We start from the raw sequence: 24,293 nt of genomic DNA, 5'->3' as shown, positions 1-24,293 counted from the left end.
TCCAATCTTCTACTGTCCAATTTCGATGAGCTTGTACAAATTGTAGCCTCAGTTTCCTGTTCTTAGCTGAAAGGAGTGGTACCCGGTGTGGTCTTCTGCTGCTGTAGCCCATCTGCCTCAAAGTTCGACGCACTGTGCGTTCAGAGATGCTCTTAGGCCTACCTTGGTTGTAACGGGTGGCGATTTGAGTCACTGTTGCCTTTCTATCAGCTCGAACCAGTCTGCCCATTCTCCTCTGACCTCTGGCATCAACAAGGCATTTCCGCCCACAGAACTGCCGCTCACTGGATTTTTTTTCTTTTTCGGACCATTCTCTGTAAACCCTAGAGATGGTTGTGTGTGAAAATCCCAGTAGATCAGCAGTTTCTGAAATACTCAGACCAGCCCTTCTGGCACCAACAACCATGCCACGTTCAAAGGCACTCAAATCACCTTTCTTCCCCATACTGATGCTCGGTTTGAACTGCAGGAGATTGTCTTGACCATGTCTACATGCCTAAATGCACTGAGTTGCCGCCATGTGATTGGCTGATTAGAAATTAAGTGTTAACAAGAAGTTGGACAGGTGTACCTAATAAAGTGGCCGGTGAGTGTATATGCGTGATTCACAGATGTTAGAATACCTGATTCTTTCCTATAACAGCACCTTAACTGCGACTAACAACTTCTGAGCAAATATTAAAAATATGCTAAGGCACTTTAGTATATACATGACATATGAAACTAATAATTGCAACGTACAGATAATGGCCCGTAAGGAGAAAAAAAGAGAACAAACATACCTCGCAAAATTCTCTCTTCGTGGCACCGAAGAAAGTCCCAAATTCTGACTGTACCGTCATCAGAGCAGGTGGCAAATTTATTATCCGTAGGAGAGAAACTGAAATAAACAGAAGCATCAAGAGGAAAATCTTAGCAACATGTAAAGGACATTTCTGTTCTCTTATTCCTTCTTTGTTGGGGAGGGGGCAGGCTTAAATGTCATGGTTGAGATTATTCTTTAAGTTTAGAACCATTAGCACTTGAATAAACAGAGTAAATGTATTTAGAATTTGTATCATACAGTTTGAATGTTCTAGATCACGTATGGCGGAATACATAAAATAGATGTGAACAAATAGAAAGGCAAATTTATCAAGCTAAATGCACCAGAATCCTGTTGTAATTTGTGTCTTCGTAATTTGCCCCATGTGCTTTTTAGGACACTTTCTGTGCCTTCTCTGAAAAGGGGCATGACCTAACATGGGACACTTTGGCCCTGATTCACCAAAACAGTTGAGCCAGAATTCTGGAGTAAAATGTTTTGAAAAGTCGTTACCTTTTTACACAACATGGAGCTGCACAAAAATTAGCGACTTTTAAGGTTTTCACGATAGCAGGACAGAGGACTGCGACACCGCAGCGAGACTTCATAACAAGCAGTGGCATGCCATACACCAGAAATCCTACTCCAGTCAAGGACTGGAGTAAGATTTGTGGGGGGAAACACACCACTCATCAGAGGCTCCTAATTCATTAAGAAGCGCGCACTGGGCAGACTTTGGTGAAAATACATGCAGCCATCCTACTGATGTACTGCACTGCATATTTAACCTACATAGGAAAATGGTGGTAGGTACCCTAATGCTCAACAAACAATAACCTGAAGTTATATTTACAAGACCATATAGTAGCATTAATTTAATATTGGCTTCAGCCACAGTCTCCTGACCTAAACTGTCTCGTAGGGTTCTGTTAGTTTTGGTCAGGAGGCCGGTGATTGGATATTGGAGCCTTAGAAGAAAAAAAAATGCCCCCAAACTACAGCCACTATATGGTCATGTGAAGAAGGCTAACATTGACCAGATTAATTTGGAAGACATTGAAAAAAAATTATAGGAGAGGTAAGCAAAGCGGTAGTGAAAGATGATGGAAGCACATCTTTACACCAAGTTCAGATGGCAAATTGCTCATTAACAATAACGGCCACTGAGAAAATAACTGAGGACATAAGGTCAAAGTTAATTAAAAACCAAGCAACCCCATGGAGATGATGAGCACAAAAGACAGCTACCTAAGTGCAGTGTGTCCAAGGATACCAACATGCTTTCAGGGGAGTCCCTCAATATGCAAGGCACCCAAAGATGACCCGTTATTGCCCAATACTGCCTTTAACCTTGAGGTCCTCTGCCTATGTGAAACTTAAAAGGTGTAGTCCTCCTCTGTCACAGCTGATGCAGACAAAGGGTGTAGCTACTGAAAGGCTACAGGGAGAAAATGAGTATTTGCCCTGTAGCCAGTAACTTCCAGTCACAGAGGCGGTTATAGTCACTGTAGCTGTAATCACTCTCCAGCACTTTGCTTGACAGCCTGTTTGTAGAGCAAGATGTCAAAGCGCAGAGGTGTGATTACAGCCGAACACACTGTGAAGCAAGTCGTGACTAATTGCTCCCTGCACTGCTCTGATGTCTGGAAGCGAGCGGCTACAGGGCGAATAAACCTAATTTTTTTTTCCCTGTAGCCACTGCTCCAAGAAGCTGCACACACCATGTTTAATCACTATTAAGAGTAGGCGTTTTCTTTCTGCAGGAAAACCTCATCTATTGTCAGGAAAGAAATGCAGAAAAAAAAGCAGGTTTTGCTTGTTTTTTCTTGCGTTTTTGTCATGCTACATTTGTCTCTTTAGCCCCCCAAAAAATAGTTCTACTTAATTAGGTTCTGGCACAAAAAACGCTGCAAAAACTGATACCTGTGCTTTTTTTGGTGAGGATTTTCAGTGGACTTAGGCTAGTTTCACACTTGCGTTAACTGCAATACGTCGCAAATGCGTCGTTTTGCCGAAAATACGCATCCAGCAAAAGTTCTTGCTGGATACGTTTTTTCGTCATAGACTAACATTAGCGACGCATTTGCGACGCATTGCAAAACGTCGCGTCCGTTTTGCGACGCTTGGGGGTGTGGTACCGACGGTCCGCTTTTTCCGACCGCGCATGCGCGGCCGGAACTCCGCCCCCACCTCCCCGCACATCACAATGGGGCAGCGGATGCGTGGGAAAAATGCATCCGCTGCCCCCGTTGTGCGGCGGAGACCACGCTAGCGTCGGGAACGGCGGCCCGACGCACAGCGACGGGTTGTTCCCGACGCTAGTGTGAAAGTAGCCTTACTCTTCATGTCAGATTTGTCCAAAGGCGGAGACAGTGACGTCAGCTCTGATTGGGCACCGGCGTCACGTGTCACAGCACCACATGAGAGTGAATGCCGACACCGCGGGAACAACAGTGGCACGGGAGGCAAGTATAAGCTTTACTATTCTATCAGGGTCAGTCAAACATTGTGATCAAGAAGGGGAACCTTTAAGTTCATAAACAAACCAGTGTAGGCTCTCCAAAGTCCCTCTTTGGTACAACCATTATGCATGACAAACACTTTGTTCTGTTTTTAAAGAAGGCCAACCCCACTGACCACTTTCAATGCAGATTTAGATTTAGGAGGTTGTCTCACAAGTGTTACATAGCTTGAAAAAAAAAAAAAAAAAAAAAAAAGACCTAGGTCCATGAAGTTCAATTGAGGAAATCGTCCAGCCCTTTTTTAAAAGCAGTTATAGTGTCTGTGGTGGGGCATTCCACAGTCTGACTGCTCTAACTGTAAAGAAGCCTTTCAATAACCTTTCTTCCACCCGTAATGAGTGCCCCCTGGTCCTTAGTATGGTCGTTGGAAGGAGTAAGTCAAATGCCAGTCCTTTCTATTGACTACACATATTTATACATTTAAATGAGATCTCCTATATTAAAAAGACATCTACCTCATAATAATCTTTTAAATAAAATGTAGTTAGACTATTCATGGGCAGCATGTATCAGACACTGGCTGTATTATCTCAGCAAGGTATGTTTAACTCTAGAACGCTATGACATTTCAGAGAAAAACACACTTTAAAAAGTGTCAGGGACTGAGCCACATGGCAGACTAGTCAGAGAGGCGGGTCCCGAGCAGCTTCTCTCCACCTGCTGACCTTGTGTGACAGGTCTCTCCCTGAGTGCATGTGGACCAGGATCCGCCTGTCCAACGTATCCTGTGCGGTTTCTAAAGAATGTTTTTCTCTGAAATGCTGCAGTGCTTCAGAGTGAAAAATTCATGGCTAGGATCATACAGCCAGATACTACCCAATCCATGGGCAGTATGTACAGTATGTATCAAGTGCAGGTTCCCTTTAACTGCCTTAGGTATAAGGTACAAAGCCTTGTTGTGCGGCTGCAATGGTATTTCCAGTTTTTAATTTAAAAATTATACTCATGTATATAGTGGATACAGAAAGTATTCAGAACCCCTTAAATTTTTCACACTTTGACTCACTGCAGTCATTTGGTTAATTAAAAAAAAAAGTCATTTTTTTTCTCACCCCATCTTGACTGGAAAATACAGAAATTTAGAAATTTTTGCAAATTTAATAAAAAAGAAAAACTGAAATATCACATGGTCATAAGTATTCAGACCCTTTCCTCAGACACTCATATTTAAGTCACATGCTGTCCATTTCCTTGTGATCCTCCTTGAGATGGTCTACTCCTTCATTGGAGGCTAGCTGTGTTTAATTAAACTGATTGGACAGCTCACAGTGCATGTCAGACCAAATGAGAATCATGAGGTCAAAAGGAACTGGCCAAGGTGCTTGCACAGAGACAGAATTGTGGCAAGGCACAGATCTGGCCAAGGTTACAACAGAATTTCTCAGTACTCAAGGTTCCTAAGAGCACAGTGGCCTCCATAATCCTTAAATGGAAGAAATTTGGGACCACCAGAAGACTTCCTAGACCTGGCCGTCCAGCCAAACTGAGCAATCGTGGGAGAAGAGCCTTGTGAGAGAGGTAAAGAAGAACCCCAAGATCATTGTGACTGAGCTCCTGAGATGCAGTAGGGAAATGGGAGAAAGTTCAACAAAGTCAATTATCACTGCAGCCCTCCACTAGTCGGGCCTTTATGGCAGAGTAAGCAAAAATATAGAAAAAAAGTCAGCTTACCCATCAATCAGTCCCGGTATCCAAGCATGGAAGCTGCAGTGTAGCAGGAAAAATGTAAGTCAAGAAGGTATAATCCAGCTCAGGAAGGTCCGTTAAACTTTGTTCTTTATTAGAAAAACGTATTTTATAAAAGACTAAGCAAGGACTAAGAACTGTTGTTCGAAACGCGTCTGCCCACAATATATTGCCACATGGGGGTTGTGATTTTTTTTTCTTTATGAAAGAAATGTTTCTAATAAAGAACCAAGTTTTTTAACAGACCTTCCAGAGCTGGATTATACCTTTATGGCACAGTGGCCCGATGGAAGCCTATCCTCAGTGCAAGACATATGAAAGCCGGCATAGTTTGCTAAAAAACACATTAAGGACTCCGAGACTATGAGAAATAAGATTCTCTGGTCAGATGCGACGAAGATAGACCTTTTTGGTGCTAATTCTAAGCGGTATGTGTGGAGAAAACCAGGCACTGCTCATCACCTGCCCAATACAGTGCCAACAGTGAAACATGGTGGTGGCATCATAATGGTATAAGGTTTTTTTTTCAGTTGCAGGGACAGGACGACTGGTTGTCATTGAAGGAAACATGAATGCGGCCAAGTACAGAGATATCCTGGATGAAAACCTCTTCCAGAGTGCTCTGGACCTCAGACTTGGCTGAAGGTTCACCTTCCAACAAGACAATGACCCTAAGCACACAGCTAAAATAACAAAGGAGTGGCAATAGAACAACTCTGTGACCATTCTTGACTGGCCCAGCAAGAGCCCTGACCTAAGTCCAATTGAGCAACTCTGGAGAGACCTGAAAATGGCTGTCCACCATCGTTCATCATCCACTCTGACGGAACTGGAGAGGATCTGCAAGGAAGAAGGGCAGAGGATCCCCAAATCCAGGCGTGAAAACTTGTTGCATCATTCCCAAGAAGACTTATGGCTGTACTAGCTCAAAAAGGTGCTTCTACTCAATATAGAGCAAAGGGTCTGAATACTTATAACCATGTGATAGTTTTTCTTTTTTAATAAATTTGCAAAACATTACAACATTTCTGTTTTTTTTTCAGTCAAGATGGGGTTCAGAATGTACATTGTAAGAAAAAAATGTGTTTTTTTTTTAATTTACCAAATGGCTGCAATTAAAGAGTGAAAAAGTTAAAGGGGTCTGAATACGTCCTGTACCCACTGTGTGTGTGTGTGTGTGTATATATATATATGTATATATATATATATATATATATATATATATATATATATATATGTCTCTATAAAACCCAGGTAACATGTATATCCTGTTGCATCTCGAGGATTTAAACTGATGGTATGGCAAACATCGTAAGTGCACATCAAAACACTTCAGATCATAGACCTGTGACTTTATTTGATCATATCTCAGTACAGAATGCAGATATTAAAAATGTTTCTACATTTTGAAATGGATATCTCCTGTCAATCATACATCCAAAGATATAGGTACCGTTGTTTTTATTTCTATTTCTCCATCAGTAGCTTACATTCACACTGACACATTAAATGATTGATTTTTGGGTTGTCTCCCATTACAGATGTGTAAACTATATCTTAGAGAGAAAAAAATAAAAAGGAGATCCAGATACACTAAAATCTAGTGAATTCTGAATTTTCAGACCGGCTTGCTCTTTGATACAGAACCCCCTTCAAAACGTGTTGATGTATATATGGATCTTCTGCCTGGATAGGAGAGCCCCATCCCCATGTAATGATGTGTAATGGCCAGGAAACAAAATACAACTCCAACAACCATAAAGTTGACAGTAAAGATTCAGATCATTCTTCATTACTTTGACAGAACATTGCTTTAAGTTCTTAAAATTTTTTCACACACAAGTAAAGCTAAATCTTGCATAATGAAACTTCTTATAAAAATAATGTGTCCCCAAACCTCAAAAGTGAATAATATCACTCCATTCTTTGATCCTCTAATTTGTAAGCCAATTTGTGATTGTAAAATTGTATAAAATGTAATAAAGATGAAATAAAAAAATACAGCAGATCATCAATACTAAAAAAAACGTGACCCCATTTTTGCACTTTAGTTTTTTCTTAGCCTTCTTTCAAGAACCATAACTTTTCTATTTTTGCATTGACAGACACGGTAGTGTTTTTTTTTGCGGGACGGCTTGTAGTTTTGAATGACATCACTCAACTTAGTGTGATAAAATGGTGAAAAAGAATTCATTGTTTTTCGTGGCGTTCATTGAGCAATAAAAAGATCTCGAAATATAATTGGTATTGTTGTAATTGGACTATCCTGGATACACACGCATTGTTTTTTTCTTCATAAGTGATTAAAGAAATTCAGAATATTGAAAATAAATAAATCCTACTTTGTGTTGGCGTTTTCTGAGACGAACATTTTTATTTTTTCTGTTGATGCGGTTGAGTGAGGGGTTTTTTTTTTTGCTTGGTGAGATGACGTTTTCATTGTACACATGATGCTTTCATTGCTTATTATTATGTTTTTTCCAAAGAGATGAGCAGACAAAGCATACAGATTTTTACAGTTTACAGATAGATTGGATTGATTAAATGCATATTTTAACAGATCAGACTTTTATGAACGAAGCAATATAAAATATATTTAGCTTTTTCCTCTATTTTTAAAAGGGGGGTAAAGACTTGAATCTTATTTTTTTACATAATTTTGTCCCCTTTTGTAGACTTGAACCTATGAACGTTTACTCACTTATGCAATAATCCTATGAAGCTCAGCCAACCGCTAAGCATGACTGGAAACCAGAGGACAGCGGTGTGAGCCTTCAGCAGACCCCCAGCTGTCATAGTAATAGTAATCCATCAGAACAATGGCATCGTGGGGGCCAATAGAAACTGATGTGCAACGGTCAAAAATGTATGGCAGCATGTACAGTGGGGGAATTAAGTATTTGATCCCTTGCTGATTTTGTAAGTTTGTCCACTGACAAAGACATGAACAGTCTACAATTTTAAGGGTAGGTTAATTTTAACATTGGGAGATAGAATATCAAAAATAAAATCCAGAAAATCACATTGTATAAATTATATAAATTAATTTGCATTTTGCAGTGAGAAATAAGTACCGTATATAGTCGAGTATAAGCAGAGACCCCTAATTTTGCCACAAAAAATAATGGGAAAACTTATTGACTCGAGAATAAGCCTTGGGTGGGAAATGCAGCAGCTACTAGTAAATTTCAAAAATAAAAATAGATACCAGTAAAAGTAAAATTGATTGAGACATCAGTAGGCTAAGTGTTTTCGAATATCCTTATTGAATCAAGAGCCGCATATAATGCTCCATACAGTTCATGATGGGCCCCATAAGATGCTCCATACAAAATACACCCCATACAAAATACGCCCCATATAATGCTCCATAAAGTTCATGGTGGGCTCCATAATATGCTCCATATTAAAATACGCCCCATACAATGCTCCATAAAGTTCATGATGGGCCCCATAAGATGCTCCATATTAAAATACGCCCCATATAATGCAACATAAAAGGTTAATGATGGCCCCATAGAATACTATGCCCAATATAGTGCTGCACAAAGGTTGATGGCCCCATAAGACGTTCCATAGAATATTATGCCCCATATAATGGTGCAAAGGTTGATGGCCCCATAAGATGCTCCATAGAATATTATGCCCCATATAATGCTGCACAAAGGTTGATGGCCCCCATAAGATGCTCCACAGAATAATATGCCCCATATGCTGCTGCTGCGAAAAAAAAAAAAAAAAAAGACATACTCACCTCTCGTTGCTGGTGGAGAGGTGCTGATGTCCTGAGCAGGCGGGGACACCGGCGCGCTATGGGGGCCAGGTGCGGGAGTCGCCGCTGGCTCAGGACATCGGCACTTGACACTGTCCCCGTTCCACCGCCACGTGCCGCTGTGTCTTCTGGGTCTCTGCAGTGACTGTTCAGGCAGAGTGCACCCTCTGACCTGAACGTCACAGCCAGAGGACGCGCAAGAGAGCCCGGCGGTGGAACGGGGACAGGTGAATATCGCATAGCTCACCCTCCCCCGTCATACTCATCCCCTCCTGACGCGGTCCCTGCTTCTCCGATTGTCTCTGGCGCCGGCAGCTTGTTCCTGTGTTCAGCGGTCACATGCTACCGCTCATTAAAGTAGTGAATATGCGCTCCACGCCTATGGGAGTGGAGTCGCATCCATATTCATTACTTTAATGAGCGGTACCACGTGACCGCTGAACACAGGAAGAGCTGCGGGAGTCGGAGACCATCGGAGAAGCAGAGACCGCGCCAGGAGCAGGTGCGTATGATGTGACAGCCGCCACTCTTGCAGCTCCCCTCCCCTGCCGACCCCAGGGACAATGACTAAAATATAAGCCAAGAGGGGCACTTTTAGTCTAAAAAAAAAATGGGCTGAAAATCTCAGCTTATACTCGAGTATATACGGTATTTGATTCCTCTGGCAAACCAGACTTAATACTTGGTGGCAAAACCCTTGATGGCAAGCACAGCAGTCAGATGTTTTTGGTAGTTGATGATGAGGTTTGCGCACATGTCAGGAAGAATTTTGGTCCACTCCTCTTTGCAGATCATCTTTAAATCATTAAGATTTTGAGGCTGTCGCTTGGCAACTTGGAGCTTCAAATCTCTCCATAGGTTTTCTATGGGATTAAGGTCTGGAGACTGGATAGGCAACTCCATGACCTTAATGTTCTTCTTTTTGAGCCACTCTTTTGTTGCCTTGGCTGTATGTTATGGGTCATTGTGTTGCTGGAAGACCCAGCCACGTCCCATTTTTAATGTCCAGGAGGCAGGAAGATTATAACTCAGGATTTTACAGTATATAGCTCCATCCCATTCTCCCATTGAAGTGGTGAAGTAGTCCAGTGCCCTTTACAGAGAAAACCCCCCAAAACATGTTCCAACCACCATGCTTGACAGTGGGATCGGTGTTCGACGAGTTGAGTTAATGCCAAAGATCTCAATTTTTTGTCATCTGACCACAGCACCTTCTCCCAATCACTTACAGAAGCATCCAGGTGTTCATTGGCTAACTTCAGACGGGTCTGCACATGTGCCTTCTTGAGCAGGGGGACCTTGCAGGCATTGCAGGATTTTAAACCTTTGCGGTGTAATGTGTTACCAATGGTTTTCTTGGTGACTGTGGTCCCAGCTGCCTTGAGATCATTAACAAGTTCCCCCTGTGTAGTTTTAGGCTGATCTCTCACCTTCCTCAAGATCAAGGACACCCCACAAGTTGAGTTTTGGATGGTTCCACAGATCGATGTCGATTGACAGTCATTTTGTATTTCTTCCATTTACTTACTATTGCACCAACAGTTGTCTCCTTCTCACCCAGCGCATTACTTATGGTTTTGTAGCCCACTCCAGCTTTGTGCAGGTCTATGATCGTGTCCCTGATATAATTAGAAATCTTTTTGGTCTTGCTCATGTTGTAGATAGAGACTGACTGATTAATTGAGTCTGCGGAAAGGAGTCTTTAATAAAGGTGACTGTGCAAGACAGCTGTCTTTAATGTAGATAAGTTGATTAAGAGCATCTAACTGGTCTGTAGGAGACAGGATGCTTAACGGTTGGTAGGGGATCAAATACATATTTCTTATTGCAAAATGCAAATAAATTTATACAATGTGATTTTCTGGATTTTATGTTTGATATTCTATCTTTCAATGTCAGAAGTAACCTACTCTTAAAAAATAGACTGTTCATATCTTTGTCAGAGGGCAAACTTACAAAATCAGCAAGGGATCAAATATCCATTTACAGTGGGGGAAATAAGTAACAGCCACATCCGGAACTCTGTGCCAGCCAGAGAAAACTGCTGGCTATACACAGTAGTGTTCAAAATAATTGCAGTCCAATATGACTAACCAGATTAATCACTGTTTTTGGTATAAATTATATTACCACGTCACACAATTTACCAGTTGGTGCAGTAGATTCTAAGAAAACTGACAGACCCAGCATTCAAGGATCTGCATCTTTTTGATTCTGTGTATTAAAATAATTATTTGGAAGGGTATGTGTTCAAAATAATAGCAGTGTGGAGTTCAATTAGTGAGGACAATCATTCTGCGAGAAAACAGGTGCGAATCAGGTGGCCCTTATTTAAAGGTGAAGCCAGGACATGTTGTACATGCATTTCTCCTTGAAAGCCTGAAAAATATTGGTCATTCGAGCTGCTGTTCAGAAGTTCAGAATACTTTGATTAAAAAGTTGGGAGAGGGTAAAACTTAAAGAAGTGCAGACAATAATAGGATGTTCAGATATTATGATCTCCAATGCTTTAAAATGGAAAGCCAAACCAAGGAGACGTGGAAGAGAACAGAATACGACCATTCGAATGGATGGAAGAATAGCCAGAATGGCAAAAACTCAGCCAATGATCAGTTCCAGGATAATTTTTCTTTCTTGCTAACTAAACATTCCCAGATCCTATAAAGTATGTCCTACGAGGAATGATTACAGTCTGGTCACCATCCTGGTAGCTCTTCTCTGAACTTGCTTCAGTTTCCCAATGTCTGTTTTAAAAACGCTGTGCCCAGAACTGGACACAGTATTCCAGATGAGGCCTGACCAAGGAGGAGGAGGAGGAGGGGGAGGAATTACTGCAAGTGATCTAGACTCTATGCTTCTCTTAATACATCCTAGAACTATTTGCCTTTATTTGCTGCTGCATCACACTGTTGACTTGTGCAGTCTGTGGTCTATTAGTATACGTAAGTCTTTTACACGCGTACTGTTGCTTAGCTCTACTCCTCCCATTCTGTAGATGTAATTTTCGTTGTTCTTGCCCAGATGTAGAATCCTGCATTTCTCTCTGGTAAATACCAATCTATTATTTGATGCCCATCATTCAAGCTTCCCTAGGTCCTTCTGAATCCTTTCTGTCTTCTCTAGTGTTAGCTATCCCTCCTAGCTTTGCATCATCGGCAAATTTGATTTGTTTATTTTCAGTTCCCTTATGAAGATAAAAATGTTGAACAACACTGGGGCCAGGACAGTGCCTTGTGGTACACTCCACTTGAAACACTCTTCCAAGTGGATGTGAACCCATTTTCTTAGCTTGATCTTTTATGGATGCAGCTATTACACCTGCAATTTTTCTTACTTTTTACGATATTTTGTTTTAGTCCCCTTAGTGGAGTGGAATCTGCAATTGTTTCATCGCTTATACTATACCCTACAACACTTTCTTATTGGTGCAGATAAGCAGAGATCACTGTCACGTATGAATGCCAGTCAGAGTTACTGGTGCAGATGAACACCAAGCACAGGCCTACCAGCTTTGTAATCCTCTTAAAGAAACATTCCCATTAAAATGTGTATCCTTTTAATATATTGCAATCACAATATATAGCACTGTATACCTTCAATTGCTCATTTTGTCATTCTACTCCGTTAAATTTTTCTTTTCCATTAGGTCTATGACATCACATGATTAAAAACTGACTGGCTGCATCCTTCTAAGCTCTATGTAGAAACAGGAGGTCAATTTTCAATGTAAGACTTATAAGTCACTGCAAAAGTCCTTGGCAGGGAGGAGGAGCAGCTTAGGCTACTTTCACACATCAGGTTTTTTGTTTCAGGCACAATCCGGCAATTTTTGAAAAAAACAGATCAGTTTTTTTTTTCAAGCCGGATCCGTTTTTTCCCCATAGAGTTGTATTAGCGCCGGATTGTGCCTGAAGGACATGCGTTTCATCCGTTTTGTGCCGGATCCGTCCCTTCAGGCGAAAAAGCCTGAAGGGACGTTTCTGGCAATAAACGCATGGAACGGGTGTGTGAATGAACGGTTCCGGCTACCGAATCCGTTTTTTACACATTGAGCATGCCCAGCAGCTTTGTTTTCGATTCCGACATGGGAAAAATCTCTCTCTCTCTCTCTCTCTTCCCTGCAATCAGGAAGTCAAAAATCCATATGCAGTAAAGAAAGCCGGATCCAGCTAAAAAACGGATCCGGTGCATCAGTTTCACAATTTACACCAGATCCGTTTTTTTGCAAATTTGCCGGATTTAGCCTGAAACCAAAAACCTGATGTGTGAAAGTAGCCTTAGTCAGGAGTTGAAGAGGGGAATAATAAAAGCAGGACAAGAGACTTCCTGTTTCTACATAGAGCAAAGAAGAAATAGCTGGGCAGAAAGGCAAAATGAGCAATTGTAAGTAAACAGTGTGTATAATATGAAGACTGCAATATATTAAGAAGATAAAAACTTTTTGATAGGAGTGCTTCTCCCGCACTGTTACAGGAAGAAGAATACACTGCAATATGGAATTCGTTGTGGAAGTAAATATTGGTGCACTTCATAAAACAGAGATGTCTCTCCCTTTCCCATATTGATAGGTCTATTTTAGATCACTGGTCTTATTAGGCCACGTTCACATGTTCAGTACTTGGTCAGTATTTTACATCAGTATTTGTAAGCCAAAAACAGGAGTGGAACAATCAGAGGAAAAGTATAATAGAAACACGTCATCACTTCTGTATTTATCACCCACTCCTGGTTTTGGCATACAAATACTGAGGTAAAATACTGACCAAATACTGAACATGTGAAAGTGGCCTTACTGCACTATTACTATTGTGTATAAATATTTGACTTCTGATCGTGTTAAACTCTGCCTGATGAAGAGACTTTTAGGCGTGATGAGGAGCATCGAGTAGTCTTGGAAACTTGCTGTATGTCTTCTTAGTAGGTGATACTTTTTTAATTGTTAACTGCAGAGAAAGCTCAATTTTGATGTGAGTGTTTTAATCCGATGTTAACCCGAGTGACAGAGCCAATTTTCACAATTCTGACCAGTGTCACTTTATGAGGTTTCAACTCTGGAACGCTTCAACGTATCCCACTGATTCTGAGAATGTTTTTTTTGTGACATATTGTACTTCATGTTAGTGGTAAAGTTTCTTCAATATAACTTGTGTTTATTTATGAAAAAAATGGAAATTTGGCAAAAATTGTGAAAATTTAGCAATTTTCAACTTATAATTTTTGTACACTTTAGGCTACTTTCACACTGGCGTTAACTGCAATCCGTCACAATGCGTCGTTTTGCCGAAAAAACGCATCCTGCAAAAGTGCTTGCAGGATGCGTTTTTTCTGCATTGACTAACATTAGCGACACATTTGCGACGCATTGACACGTCGCAACCGTCGTGCGACGGTTGCGCCGTGTTGTTGCGGTCCGCCGGGAGCAAAAAACGTTACATGTAATGTTTTTTGCTCCCGCCGGTCCGCTTTTTCCGACCGCGCATGCGCAGCCGGAACTCCGCCCCCACCTCCCCGCACCTCACAATGGGGCAGCGGATGCGCTGGAAAAATGCATCCGCTGCCCCTGTTGTGCGGCGCAGAGAACGCTAGCGTCGGTAACCTCAGCCCGACGCACAGCGACGGGCCGAGCCCGACGCTAGTGTGAAAGTAGCCTAAATCAGAGTCGTGTCACACAAAATAGTTAATAAGTAACAATTCCCACATGTCTACTTTACATCAGCACAATTTTGGAAACAATTTATTTTTGTTAGGACGTTATAATGGTTATAAGTTGATGAGCGATTTCTCATTTTTCCTACAAAATCATGTTTTTTAGGGACCACCTCATATTTGAAGTGAGTTTGGGGGGTCAATATAACATAAAATACCCAAAAGTGACACCATTCTAAAAACTGCACACCTCAAGGTGCGCAAAACCACATTCAAGAAGTTTATTAACCCTTCAGGTTCTTCACGAGAACTAAAGCTATGTAGAACAAAAAAAAATGAACATTTTACTTTTTTCACAAAAAAATTACTTTAGAAACAATTTATTTTTATTTTCACAAGGGTATCAGGAGAAAATGGACCACAAAATTTGTTGTGCAATTTCTCCTGAGTTTGCCAATACCCTGTATGTGGGGGAAAGCCACTGTTTGGGTGTATGGCAGGGCTCAGAATGGAGGGAGCACCGTTTAACTTTTTGAATGCAAAATTGGCTGGAATCAATGGTGGGCGCCATGTCGCGTTTGGAGACCCCCTGATGTACCTAAACAGTGGGGACCCCCCTCCCCAATTCTAATTCTATCCCCATCACACACCTAACCCTATTCCCAGCCCTATCTGTAATCCCAACCAAAACCACAACCCTAACGGAAAAATGGAAATAAATACATTTTTTTTTTTTATTATTATTTTTACCCAACTTCTAGAGTGATAAAAAGGGTTTGAGTTACTATTTTTTTTTTATTCTGATCACTGTGATAGGGTCTATCACAGTGATCAAGATGAACCAATAGGAAAAATTTCCGATTGTTGCCGGCCAGCAGATCTCGGTGGGCGCACTGCACATTCGCCGACACCGGAGGTACCGGGGAAGATCGGTGGACCCCATTTCTCTCTCCTCTGATGTGCAATCACATCAGAGGATAAATTAATTGGGAAATCGGACTTTTAATTGCGGTCGCCGTTATTCCGTTAACACTGGGGGTCGGGTAAAACCCGATCCAAATCATTTTCTCCCCCCAGTAGCCGAGAACCTGGAGAAATTCCGACTCTGGGGGGAATTATACACTTATTTCTCAGCGCCGTTAAAAAGCAGCGCCAAGGAATAAGTACTCTTAACAGCCGCGGTTAAAAGGCGTATCCACGGTCGTTAAGGGGTTAAATTTAATCGTACTGACCTGCTGAATTAAAATACCAATTTTACTACACATTGCACAAAAAATGAATCCTAAGCAACTATGGCAGCATTGCTGGAAACCCCCCCATCTTATATCACGTCACATTTTTAGATTTTAGATCAAATCATTATGCAAACAGCTATAGATTTCCCTATAAACAAAGCCTACAAAATGTAAATTACATCAATACTAATCCTCAAACTATCAAATACTTTATTTTAAAGATCATGTGCAAACTAATTAAAGATTTTATTTTTTAATACAAGTGCACTTTTATTGCAATGTACAATGATCTCATCCTCAATAGAAAACCGTCTGCTCTTCCTGTACAACTATAGGCTGGGACCACCAACTATCAGGGTATGTTTCCACGTGGCGTATTTGCTGTGGATTGGACACTGCGTACAGCCGCAGCGTCCATATGTTACAGCATAGTGGATGGGATTTTATGAAATCCCATCTCCACTATGCGTACAAAGACGCAGGCGGTGGCCCTGCATACATGCACATGCGGCGTGGTTTTATAGACACAGCATGTCTATTTATCTTGCGGAGACGTACAGTCTCCGCAAGATAACTAGCACTGTTCTATGTATAGGATGCGGTATAATATTATATATCTATCTATCTATCTATCATGAGGTCAAAATATATAGATTGTTGGATCAAATTCAGGTAATATATGCATTGACACAAAATATGTGTATGTCGCTTTAAAGGTAGGGCCAATAGATTCGTGATTAGTAATAGTGTACGATGTTAGTCAAAGGACTTGATCCGAAACGCGCGTTCCTCTACTCACACTTGTGACCACATAGGTAACCATTCTACTCAGCAATTTACTACCATTATCTGCCTACCCATGTGCCGGTCATTTTTCTGCTTACGTTCTCTTGTGTGCTCTACAAACAACCATCCGCTGTGTCTGTATCGCTTGGCATTTCTATACAACGGCATTGTACATATGGTCACTATACCCTACCCATTGTGAGCACTCTCGTACAGCTTCTCCCTATACTTTTAGAATATATTTATATACTTTTTTTTTTACCCACCGTGGTTTCATAACTGTTTGTTTATAGCGCCCATGCCTCTGTCTCTCTTTCCATTACATTCACACACTAAAGATTTTTCTGTATTTTCACGACTATGAAAATTGTACATTCACACTGAAAGCATCAAAACTATGAATTAACACATGTGGAATTATATACTTAACAAAAAAGTGTGAAACAACTGAACATATGTCATATTCCAGGTTCTTCAAAGTAGCCACCTTTTGCTTTGATGATTGCTTTGCACTCTCTTGGCATTCTCTTGATGAGCTTCAAGAGGTTGTTACCGGGAATGGTTTTCACTTCACAGGTGTGCCCTGTCAGGTTTAATAAGTGGGATTTCTTGCCTTATAAATGCGGTTGGGACCATCAGTTGTGTTGTGCAGAAGTCTGGTGGATACAAAGCTGATAGTCCTACTGAATAGACTGTTAGAATTTGTATTATGGCAAGAAAAAAGCAGCTAAGTAAAGAAAAACGAGTGGCCATCATTACTTTAAGAATTGAAGGTCAGTCAGCTGAAAAATTGGGAAAACTTTGAAAGTGTCCCCAAGTGCAGTTGCAAAAACCATCAAGCGCTACAAAGAAAGAGGCTCACATGAGGACCGCCCCAAGAAAGGAAGACCAAGAGTCACCTCTGCTTCTGAGGATAAGTTTATTCGAGTCACCAGCCTCAGAAATCGCAGGTTAACAGCTCAGATTAGAGACCAGGTCAATGCCACACAGAGTTCTAGCAGCAGACACACATCTCTACAAGAACTGTTAAGAGGAGACTTTGTGCAACAGGCCTTCATGGTAAAATAGCTGCTAGGAAACCACTGCTAAGGACAGGCAACAAGCAGAAGAGACTTGTTTGGGCTAAAGAACACAAGGAATGGACATTAGACCAGTGGAAATCTGTGCTTTGGTCGATGAGTCCAAATTTGAGATCTTTGGTTCCAACCACCGTGTCTTTGTGCGATGCAGAAAAGGTGAACGAATGAACTCTACATGCCTGGTTCCCACCGTGAAGCATGGAGGAGGAGGTGTAATGGTGAGGGGGTGCTTTGCTGGTGACACTGTTGGGGATTTATTCAAAATTGAAGGCATACTGAACCAGCATGTCTACCACAGCATCTTGCAGCGGCATGCTATTCCATCCGGTTTGCGTTTAGTTGGACCATCATTTATTTTTCAACAGGACAATGACCCCAAACATACTGCCAGGCTGTGTAAGGGCTATTTGACCAAGAAGGAGAGTGCACACCAGACCTGAACCCAATCGAGATGGTTTGGGGTGAGCTGGACCGCAGAGTGAAGACAAAAGGGCCAACAAGTGCTAAGCATCTCTGGGAACTCCTTCAAGATTGTTGGAAGACCATTCCTGGTGACTACCTCTTGAAGCTCATCAAGAGAATGCCAAGAGTGTGCAAAGCAGTCATCAAAGCAAAAGGTGGCTACTTTGAAGAACCTAGAATATAAGACATTTTCAGTTGTTTCACACCTTTTTGTTAAGTATATAATTCCACATGTGTTAATTCATAGTTTTGATGCCTTCAGTGTGAATGTACAATTTATATTATATATAAATATATATATCTCATTTAAAGATTTTTCTGTATTTTCATGACTATAAAAATTCATGAAAATACAGAAAAATCTTGAAAAATGAGAAAGTGTCCAAACTTTTGGTCTGTACTGAATATATTTTAAAAAAAGCAGGCAGCACTCCATATTCTTTTGGGTGATATGGAGGATTTATTCAGACCCACATGTCTGGGCAACGTTTCGGCTCCAAATGAGGCTTGAGAAAGGCTCATTTGGAGCCGAAACGTTGCCCAGACATGTGGGTCTGAATAAATCCTGCATATTACCCAAAAGAATATGGAGTGCTGCCTGCTTTTTTGAATTGTATGGACTAAGGACAACCAGTGGACAGGCTGTTGGAGGGCTTTGCACCCGAAGATAAGTAATGGATTTGTGCTGTTCCTGTTTTTTACTTATATATATATATATATATATATATATATATATATATATATATACACACACACACACACACACACACACACACACACACGTACGTACGTACATACATATCTCATCCTTGTTGTCATCTCTCTTACAGGTGTTGTGCATTCCTTATGTGCATGGCTGATTTTTTGTATTGTATTCCCACATTTTGTCACTTTTTCCTCAGTCCGTTGTTTTTGATCCAACAACTGTCTCACACACTACATTTTATTGTATTTATTCTCTTGGATCACTACAATGTCGCTTTTGTGATGGCAGGCACTTTGTGTTGTTAGTGCCACCTTTCACCCTTTTTTGTCTCAAACGTTTTATCCTTTACAATTAATGTTCTTCCATCTTTTTTGACCTCCAGCTTGACTATTTATAATAATAGTTTTATTTATATAGCACCAACATATTCCGCAGCGCTTTTCAAATTATAGAGGGGAGTTGTACAGACAATAGACATTACAGCATAACAGAAATCACAGTTCAAAATAGATACCAAGAGGAGTGAGGGCCCTGCTCGCAAGCTTACAAACTATGAGGAAAAGGGGAGACACGAGAGGTGGATGATAACAATTGCTTTAGGCCAATCTGAACAAATGAGTTTTTAGGGCACGCTTAAAACTGTGGGGATTGGGGATTAATCGTATTAACCTGGGTAGTGCATTCCAAAGAATCGGCGCAGCACGTGTAAAGTCTTGGAGACGGGAGTGGGAGGTTCTTATTATTGAGGATGCTAACCTGAGGTCATTAGCGGAGCGGAGGGCACGGGTAGGGTGGTAGACTGAGACCAGAGAGGAGATGTAGGGTGGTGCTGAGCCATGGAGTGCTTTGTGGATGAGGGTAGTAGTTTTGTACTGGATTCTAGAGTGGATGGGTAGCCAGTGTAATGACTGGCACAAGGTAGAGGCATCCGTGTAACGGTTGGTGAGAAATATGATCCTGGCAGCAGCATTCAGGACAGATTGGAGCGGGGAGAGTTTGGTAAGAGGGAGGCCGATTAGTAGAGAGTTACAATAGTCCAGACGAGAATGAATGAGTGAAACAGTACGTTTTTGCAGAGTCGAAAGTAAGAAAAGGGCGAATTCTAGAAATGTTTTTTGAGATGCAGATAAGAAGAGCGAGACAGTGATCGGATGTGGGGGGTGAATGAAAGCTCAGAATCAAGTATGACCCCAAGGCAGCGGGCATGTTGCTTTGGAGTAATGGTGGAACCGCACACGGAGATGGCAATGTCAGACAAAGGTAGGTTAGTAGAGGGAGAGAACATGAGGAGTTCAGTTTTTGACAGGTTCAGTTTCAGATAGAGGGGGGACATTATGTTAGAGACAGCGGTAAGACAATCACTGGTGTTTTCTAAAAAGGTTGGCGTGATATCAGAAGAAGTAGTGTATAATTGGGTGTCGTCAGCATAGAGATGGTACTGGAAACCAAATCTACTGATTGTTTGTCCAATAGGGGCAGTATACAAAGAGAAGAGGAGGGGGCCTAGGACTGATCCTTGAGGAACCCCTACAGTAAGGGGAAGGTGAGAGGAGGAGGAACCAGCAAAAGATACAGTGAATATTTATCTATTCTCTATCCGAATGGTCTGCCATTTACATTCCATGAGCAAGTATACATATGGGTATCTATTTATACTACTATTGTGTTACCTCATACATTGCTTTCCATTATATACTATTGCTTTGCTCAGTGTGTACTTTTGCTTTCCTCTCACCAATGTGCAGGGAACTTGTATTCCAGGACTTCCTTCAGGATTCCAATATTACGGTATACACATACAGGCCCAGGATCATGACGACTGGCGTTTAATACACCAGTACTGATAAGGAGCATGCAAATATAAGATGTGCCAAATTCATCTCATCACGTAATGCGCCTCACCAACAATGTTGCTTCAGTCAGGGATTGGAGTAACATTTCAGGAGTAAGAAACAGCATCTATAACCACGTACCTGCCCCTTCCTATCTCCGTCCACTTTGGCAGAGCTGCCTGAAGCGGACGTGAAAAATCTAAGAGTCACAAAGGTTTTGCACAAATCCATGTCACAGAAACACTTTGTGACTTTACAAAAAGTGTTTTACATCTCCTTTCTATCACAAACACATTGATGATTGTTTTAGTAGGTTTTTCCCAGGCTAAGAAACATAAAGAACCCGATCTATCAAGAAATTTTTGCCAGATGTCTGGCATAAAACTACTTTATAGGGAACCTGTCACACCCAAAATCGAAGTTGAGCTAAGCCCACCGGCATCAGGGGTTTATCTACAGCATTCTGTAATGCTGTAGATAAGCCCCCGATGTATCCTGAAGGATGAGAAAAAGAGGTTAGATTATACTCCTCACCCATGGGCGTTCCCGCTGCGGTCCGGTACGATGGGCGTTGCGGTCCGGGGCCTCCCATCTTCATAGGACGACGTCCTTTTCTTGTCTTCACACTGCAGCTCCAGCGCAGGTGTACTTTGTCTGCCCTGTTGAGGGTAGAGCAAAGTACTGGAGTACGCAGGCAGTGGGCCTCTCTGACCTTTCCCGGCGCCTGCAGTACTTTGCTCTGCCCTCAACAGGGCAGACAAAGTATGCCTGCGCCGAAGCGTCAAGACTAGTGTTGAGCATTCCGATACCGCAAGTATCGGGTATCGGCCGATACTTGCGGGTATCGGAATTCCGATACCGAGATCCGATACTTTTGTGGTATCGGGTATCGGTATCGAAACAACATTAATGTAAAAATGTGTAAAAGAGAGAATTAAAATAAAAAATATTGCTATACTCACCTCTCCGACGCAGCCTGCACCTTACCGAGGGAAGCGGCAGCGTTCTTTGTTTAAAATTCGCGCTTTTCTTTCCTTACGTGAAGTCCCGGCTTGTGATTGGTCGCATGCCGCCCATGTGGCGGCGACGCAACCAATCACAGCAAGCCGTGACGTAATTTCAGGTCATTCAGTATTTTAAAATTACGCTCCGGCTTTGTGATTGGTTGCGTCGCAGTCACATGGGCGACGCAACCAATCACAGCAAGCCGTGACGTAATTTCAGGTCCTTAAGGATTTTAAAATTACGTCCCGGCTTTGTGATTGGTTGCGTCGCAGTCACATGGGCGCCGCAACCAATCACAAGCCGTGACGTCACGGGAGGCTGGACACGCGCGCATTTTAAAATGGGCGCGTGTCCAGCCTCCCGTGACGTCCCGGCTTGTGATTGGTTGCGGCGCGGTCAACCAATCACAAGCCGGGAGGCTGGACACTCGCGCATTTTAAAATGGGCGCGTGTCCAGCCTCCCGTGACGTCCCGGCTTGTGATTGGTTGCGGCGCGGTCAACCAATCACAAGCCGGGAGGCTGGACACGCGCGCATTTTAAAATGGGCGCGTGTCCAGCCTCCCGTGACGTCCCGGCTTGTGATTGGTTGCGGCGCGGTCAACCAATCACAAGCCGGGAGGCTGGACACGCGCGCATTTTAAAATGGGCGCGTGTCCAGCCTCCCGTGACGTCCCGGCTTGTGATTGGTTGCGGCGCGGTCAACCAATCACAAGCCGGGAGGCTGGACACGCGCGCATTTTAAAATACGGCGCCCATGTGACTGCGACGCAACCAATCACAAAGCCGGGACGTAATTTTAAAATCCTTAAGGACCTGAAATTACGTCACGGCTTGCTGTGATTGGTTGCGTCGCCCATGTGACTGCGACGCAACCAATCACAAAGCCGGAGCGTAATTTTAAAATACTGAATGACCTGAAATTACGTCACGGCTTGCTGTGATTGGTTGCGTCGCCGCCACATGGGCGGCATGCGACCAATCACAAGACGGGACTTCACGTAAGGAAAGAAAAGCGCGAATTTTAAACAAAGAACGCTGCCGCTTCCCTCGGTAAGGTGCAGGCTGCGTCGGAGAGGTGAGTATAGCAATATTTTTTATTTTAATTCTTTCTTTTACACATTAATATGGATCCCAGGGCCTGAAGGAGAGTTTCCTCTCCTTCAGACCCTGAGAACCATCAGGAATACCGTCCGATACTTGAGTCCCATTGACTTGTATTGGTATCGGGTATCGGTATCGGATTGGATCCGATACTTTGCCGGTATCGGCCGATACTGATACTTTCAAGTATCGGACGGTATCGCTCAACACTAGTCAAGACAAGAAGAGGACGTCATCGTAAGAAGATGGGAGGCCCCGGACCGGATTGCGACGCCTATCGGACCAGAACAGAACCGGGACGGCCCCTGGGTGTGTGTAATATAACCTCTTTTTCTCATCTTTCAGGATACATCGGGGGCTTATCTACAGCATTCCAGAATGCTGTAGATAAGCCCCTGATGACGGTGGGCTTAGCTCACCTTCAATTTTGGGGGTGACAGGTTCACTTTAAAAGGTTTGCAAAAATGTTGTGACATTTCAAGTTAAGCATAAAATGTTGCAACAGTTAGCAGTCGTAGGCCAGCTCCACAAGACTAGGCAGAGCTGAAGTATGACAAAGCCTGCCTGTCAGATTCATAACTTGCACCACATAGATGATGTAAATTATACCAGAAGTGTACGCTAGCCCCTGGCTGGAGTCATGGTGGAGGCACAAGCCAGGAAACTGTAATTGAATTACGCACATCTTATATCAGTGCACATTTCATGAAGGCTGTGCTAAACGCCAGCCTTAATAAATCGGGGCCAAAGTGTTTGTTTTAAACAAAAAAAATTAAAAGGAATGCTAGAAAAACACTATCCAAAAAAAAACAACCAAACAATAGAGGTACTTTTTAAGATATACCTATAGTCCAATATATAATATCAATGGTCACTTACATTTAAAAACCCTTGGTCCCCACACACAATTCCAAGGTAACTAAAGATTATAAAAACATTTGCTCTGGAAAAGTCTGTTGATTTGATGAGGTGTGCACTTTAGCTTTACTTTTGTAATTTCCAATAAGCTCATATGGTTTTCAAGTTTTTACACTTAAAAAGGTAAATCCAATACTTTAAAGTCAAACTTCACAGAACAGGGCGATGGGGAAAAAAAAAAAATCCCAAATCATCATAAGCCTATACTCACTTCCTGGGCCGATGCTGCACTTCCCCACTTTGTGTTCTTTCCCCACTGGTCTCCTGGTAAAAATATCTGGCAGGGGTAGTCACATGACAGCTGCAACCAACCAATCAACAGCCATTGATCGGCTGAAGCCTTCACATTTCATCTGATTAGGAAGAGATCTTCAGATGCGAAGAGAACCTGACAGAACAGTTGCACTAGTTTTGTTAAACATGAAGTGCCAAAACATTTGTTTTGGGATATTTTGAGACTTATACTTTTATTACTAATAGTACGTTCATGAAAGATTTAATGGATCACACAAACAGGAGCAAAAAGGGGAACAAAACAAAAACTTCCCAAAAAGGCTGTTTGATTAGAGTAGTCCCTTTTGCTAGGTCCCTTCAATACGTTCTGGAGAAATGTTTTATCTTACATCTTAATGTTAAGATTCAAGAGGATACAAGGGATAGGCATTTACTTGAACATGGATCTGCCAAATATGATGTAAAAGGTATAATCTTTTTTCTTAGTCTTCTGGAAAAGGTGA

The 24,293-nt window shown here is 42.1% G+C and overlaps 1 protein-coding gene across 6 annotated transcripts in view; it reads right to left on the bottom strand.

The window, feature by feature from the left end:
- WDR33 (WD repeat domain 33) overlaps positions 1 to 24,293 on the bottom strand; it is a 144,105-nt gene that overhangs the window by 32,545 nt on the left and 87,267 nt on the right. For all 6 annotated transcript variants that reach the window (XR_013221938.1, XR_013221937.1, XM_077290928.1 and 3 more), the window contains exon 7: positions 783 to 880. Coding sequence is in view for 4 of the 6 variants with exons in the window: in XM_077290928.1 (XP_077147043.1) it covers positions 783 to 880 (98 nt within the window). In the remaining 2 variants the exon portion in view is untranslated. The remainder of the gene's footprint in view (positions 1 to 782; positions 881 to 24,293) is intronic.

This window comes from Ranitomeya variabilis, chromosome 2 (genome assembly GCF_051348905.1).
Source record: "Ranitomeya variabilis isolate aRanVar5 chromosome 2, aRanVar5.hap1, whole genome shotgun sequence".
NCBI classification, from domain to species: Eukaryota; Metazoa; Chordata; class Amphibia; order Anura; family Dendrobatidae; genus Ranitomeya; species Ranitomeya variabilis.
This window is presented reverse-complemented; position numbering and strand designations above follow the sequence as displayed.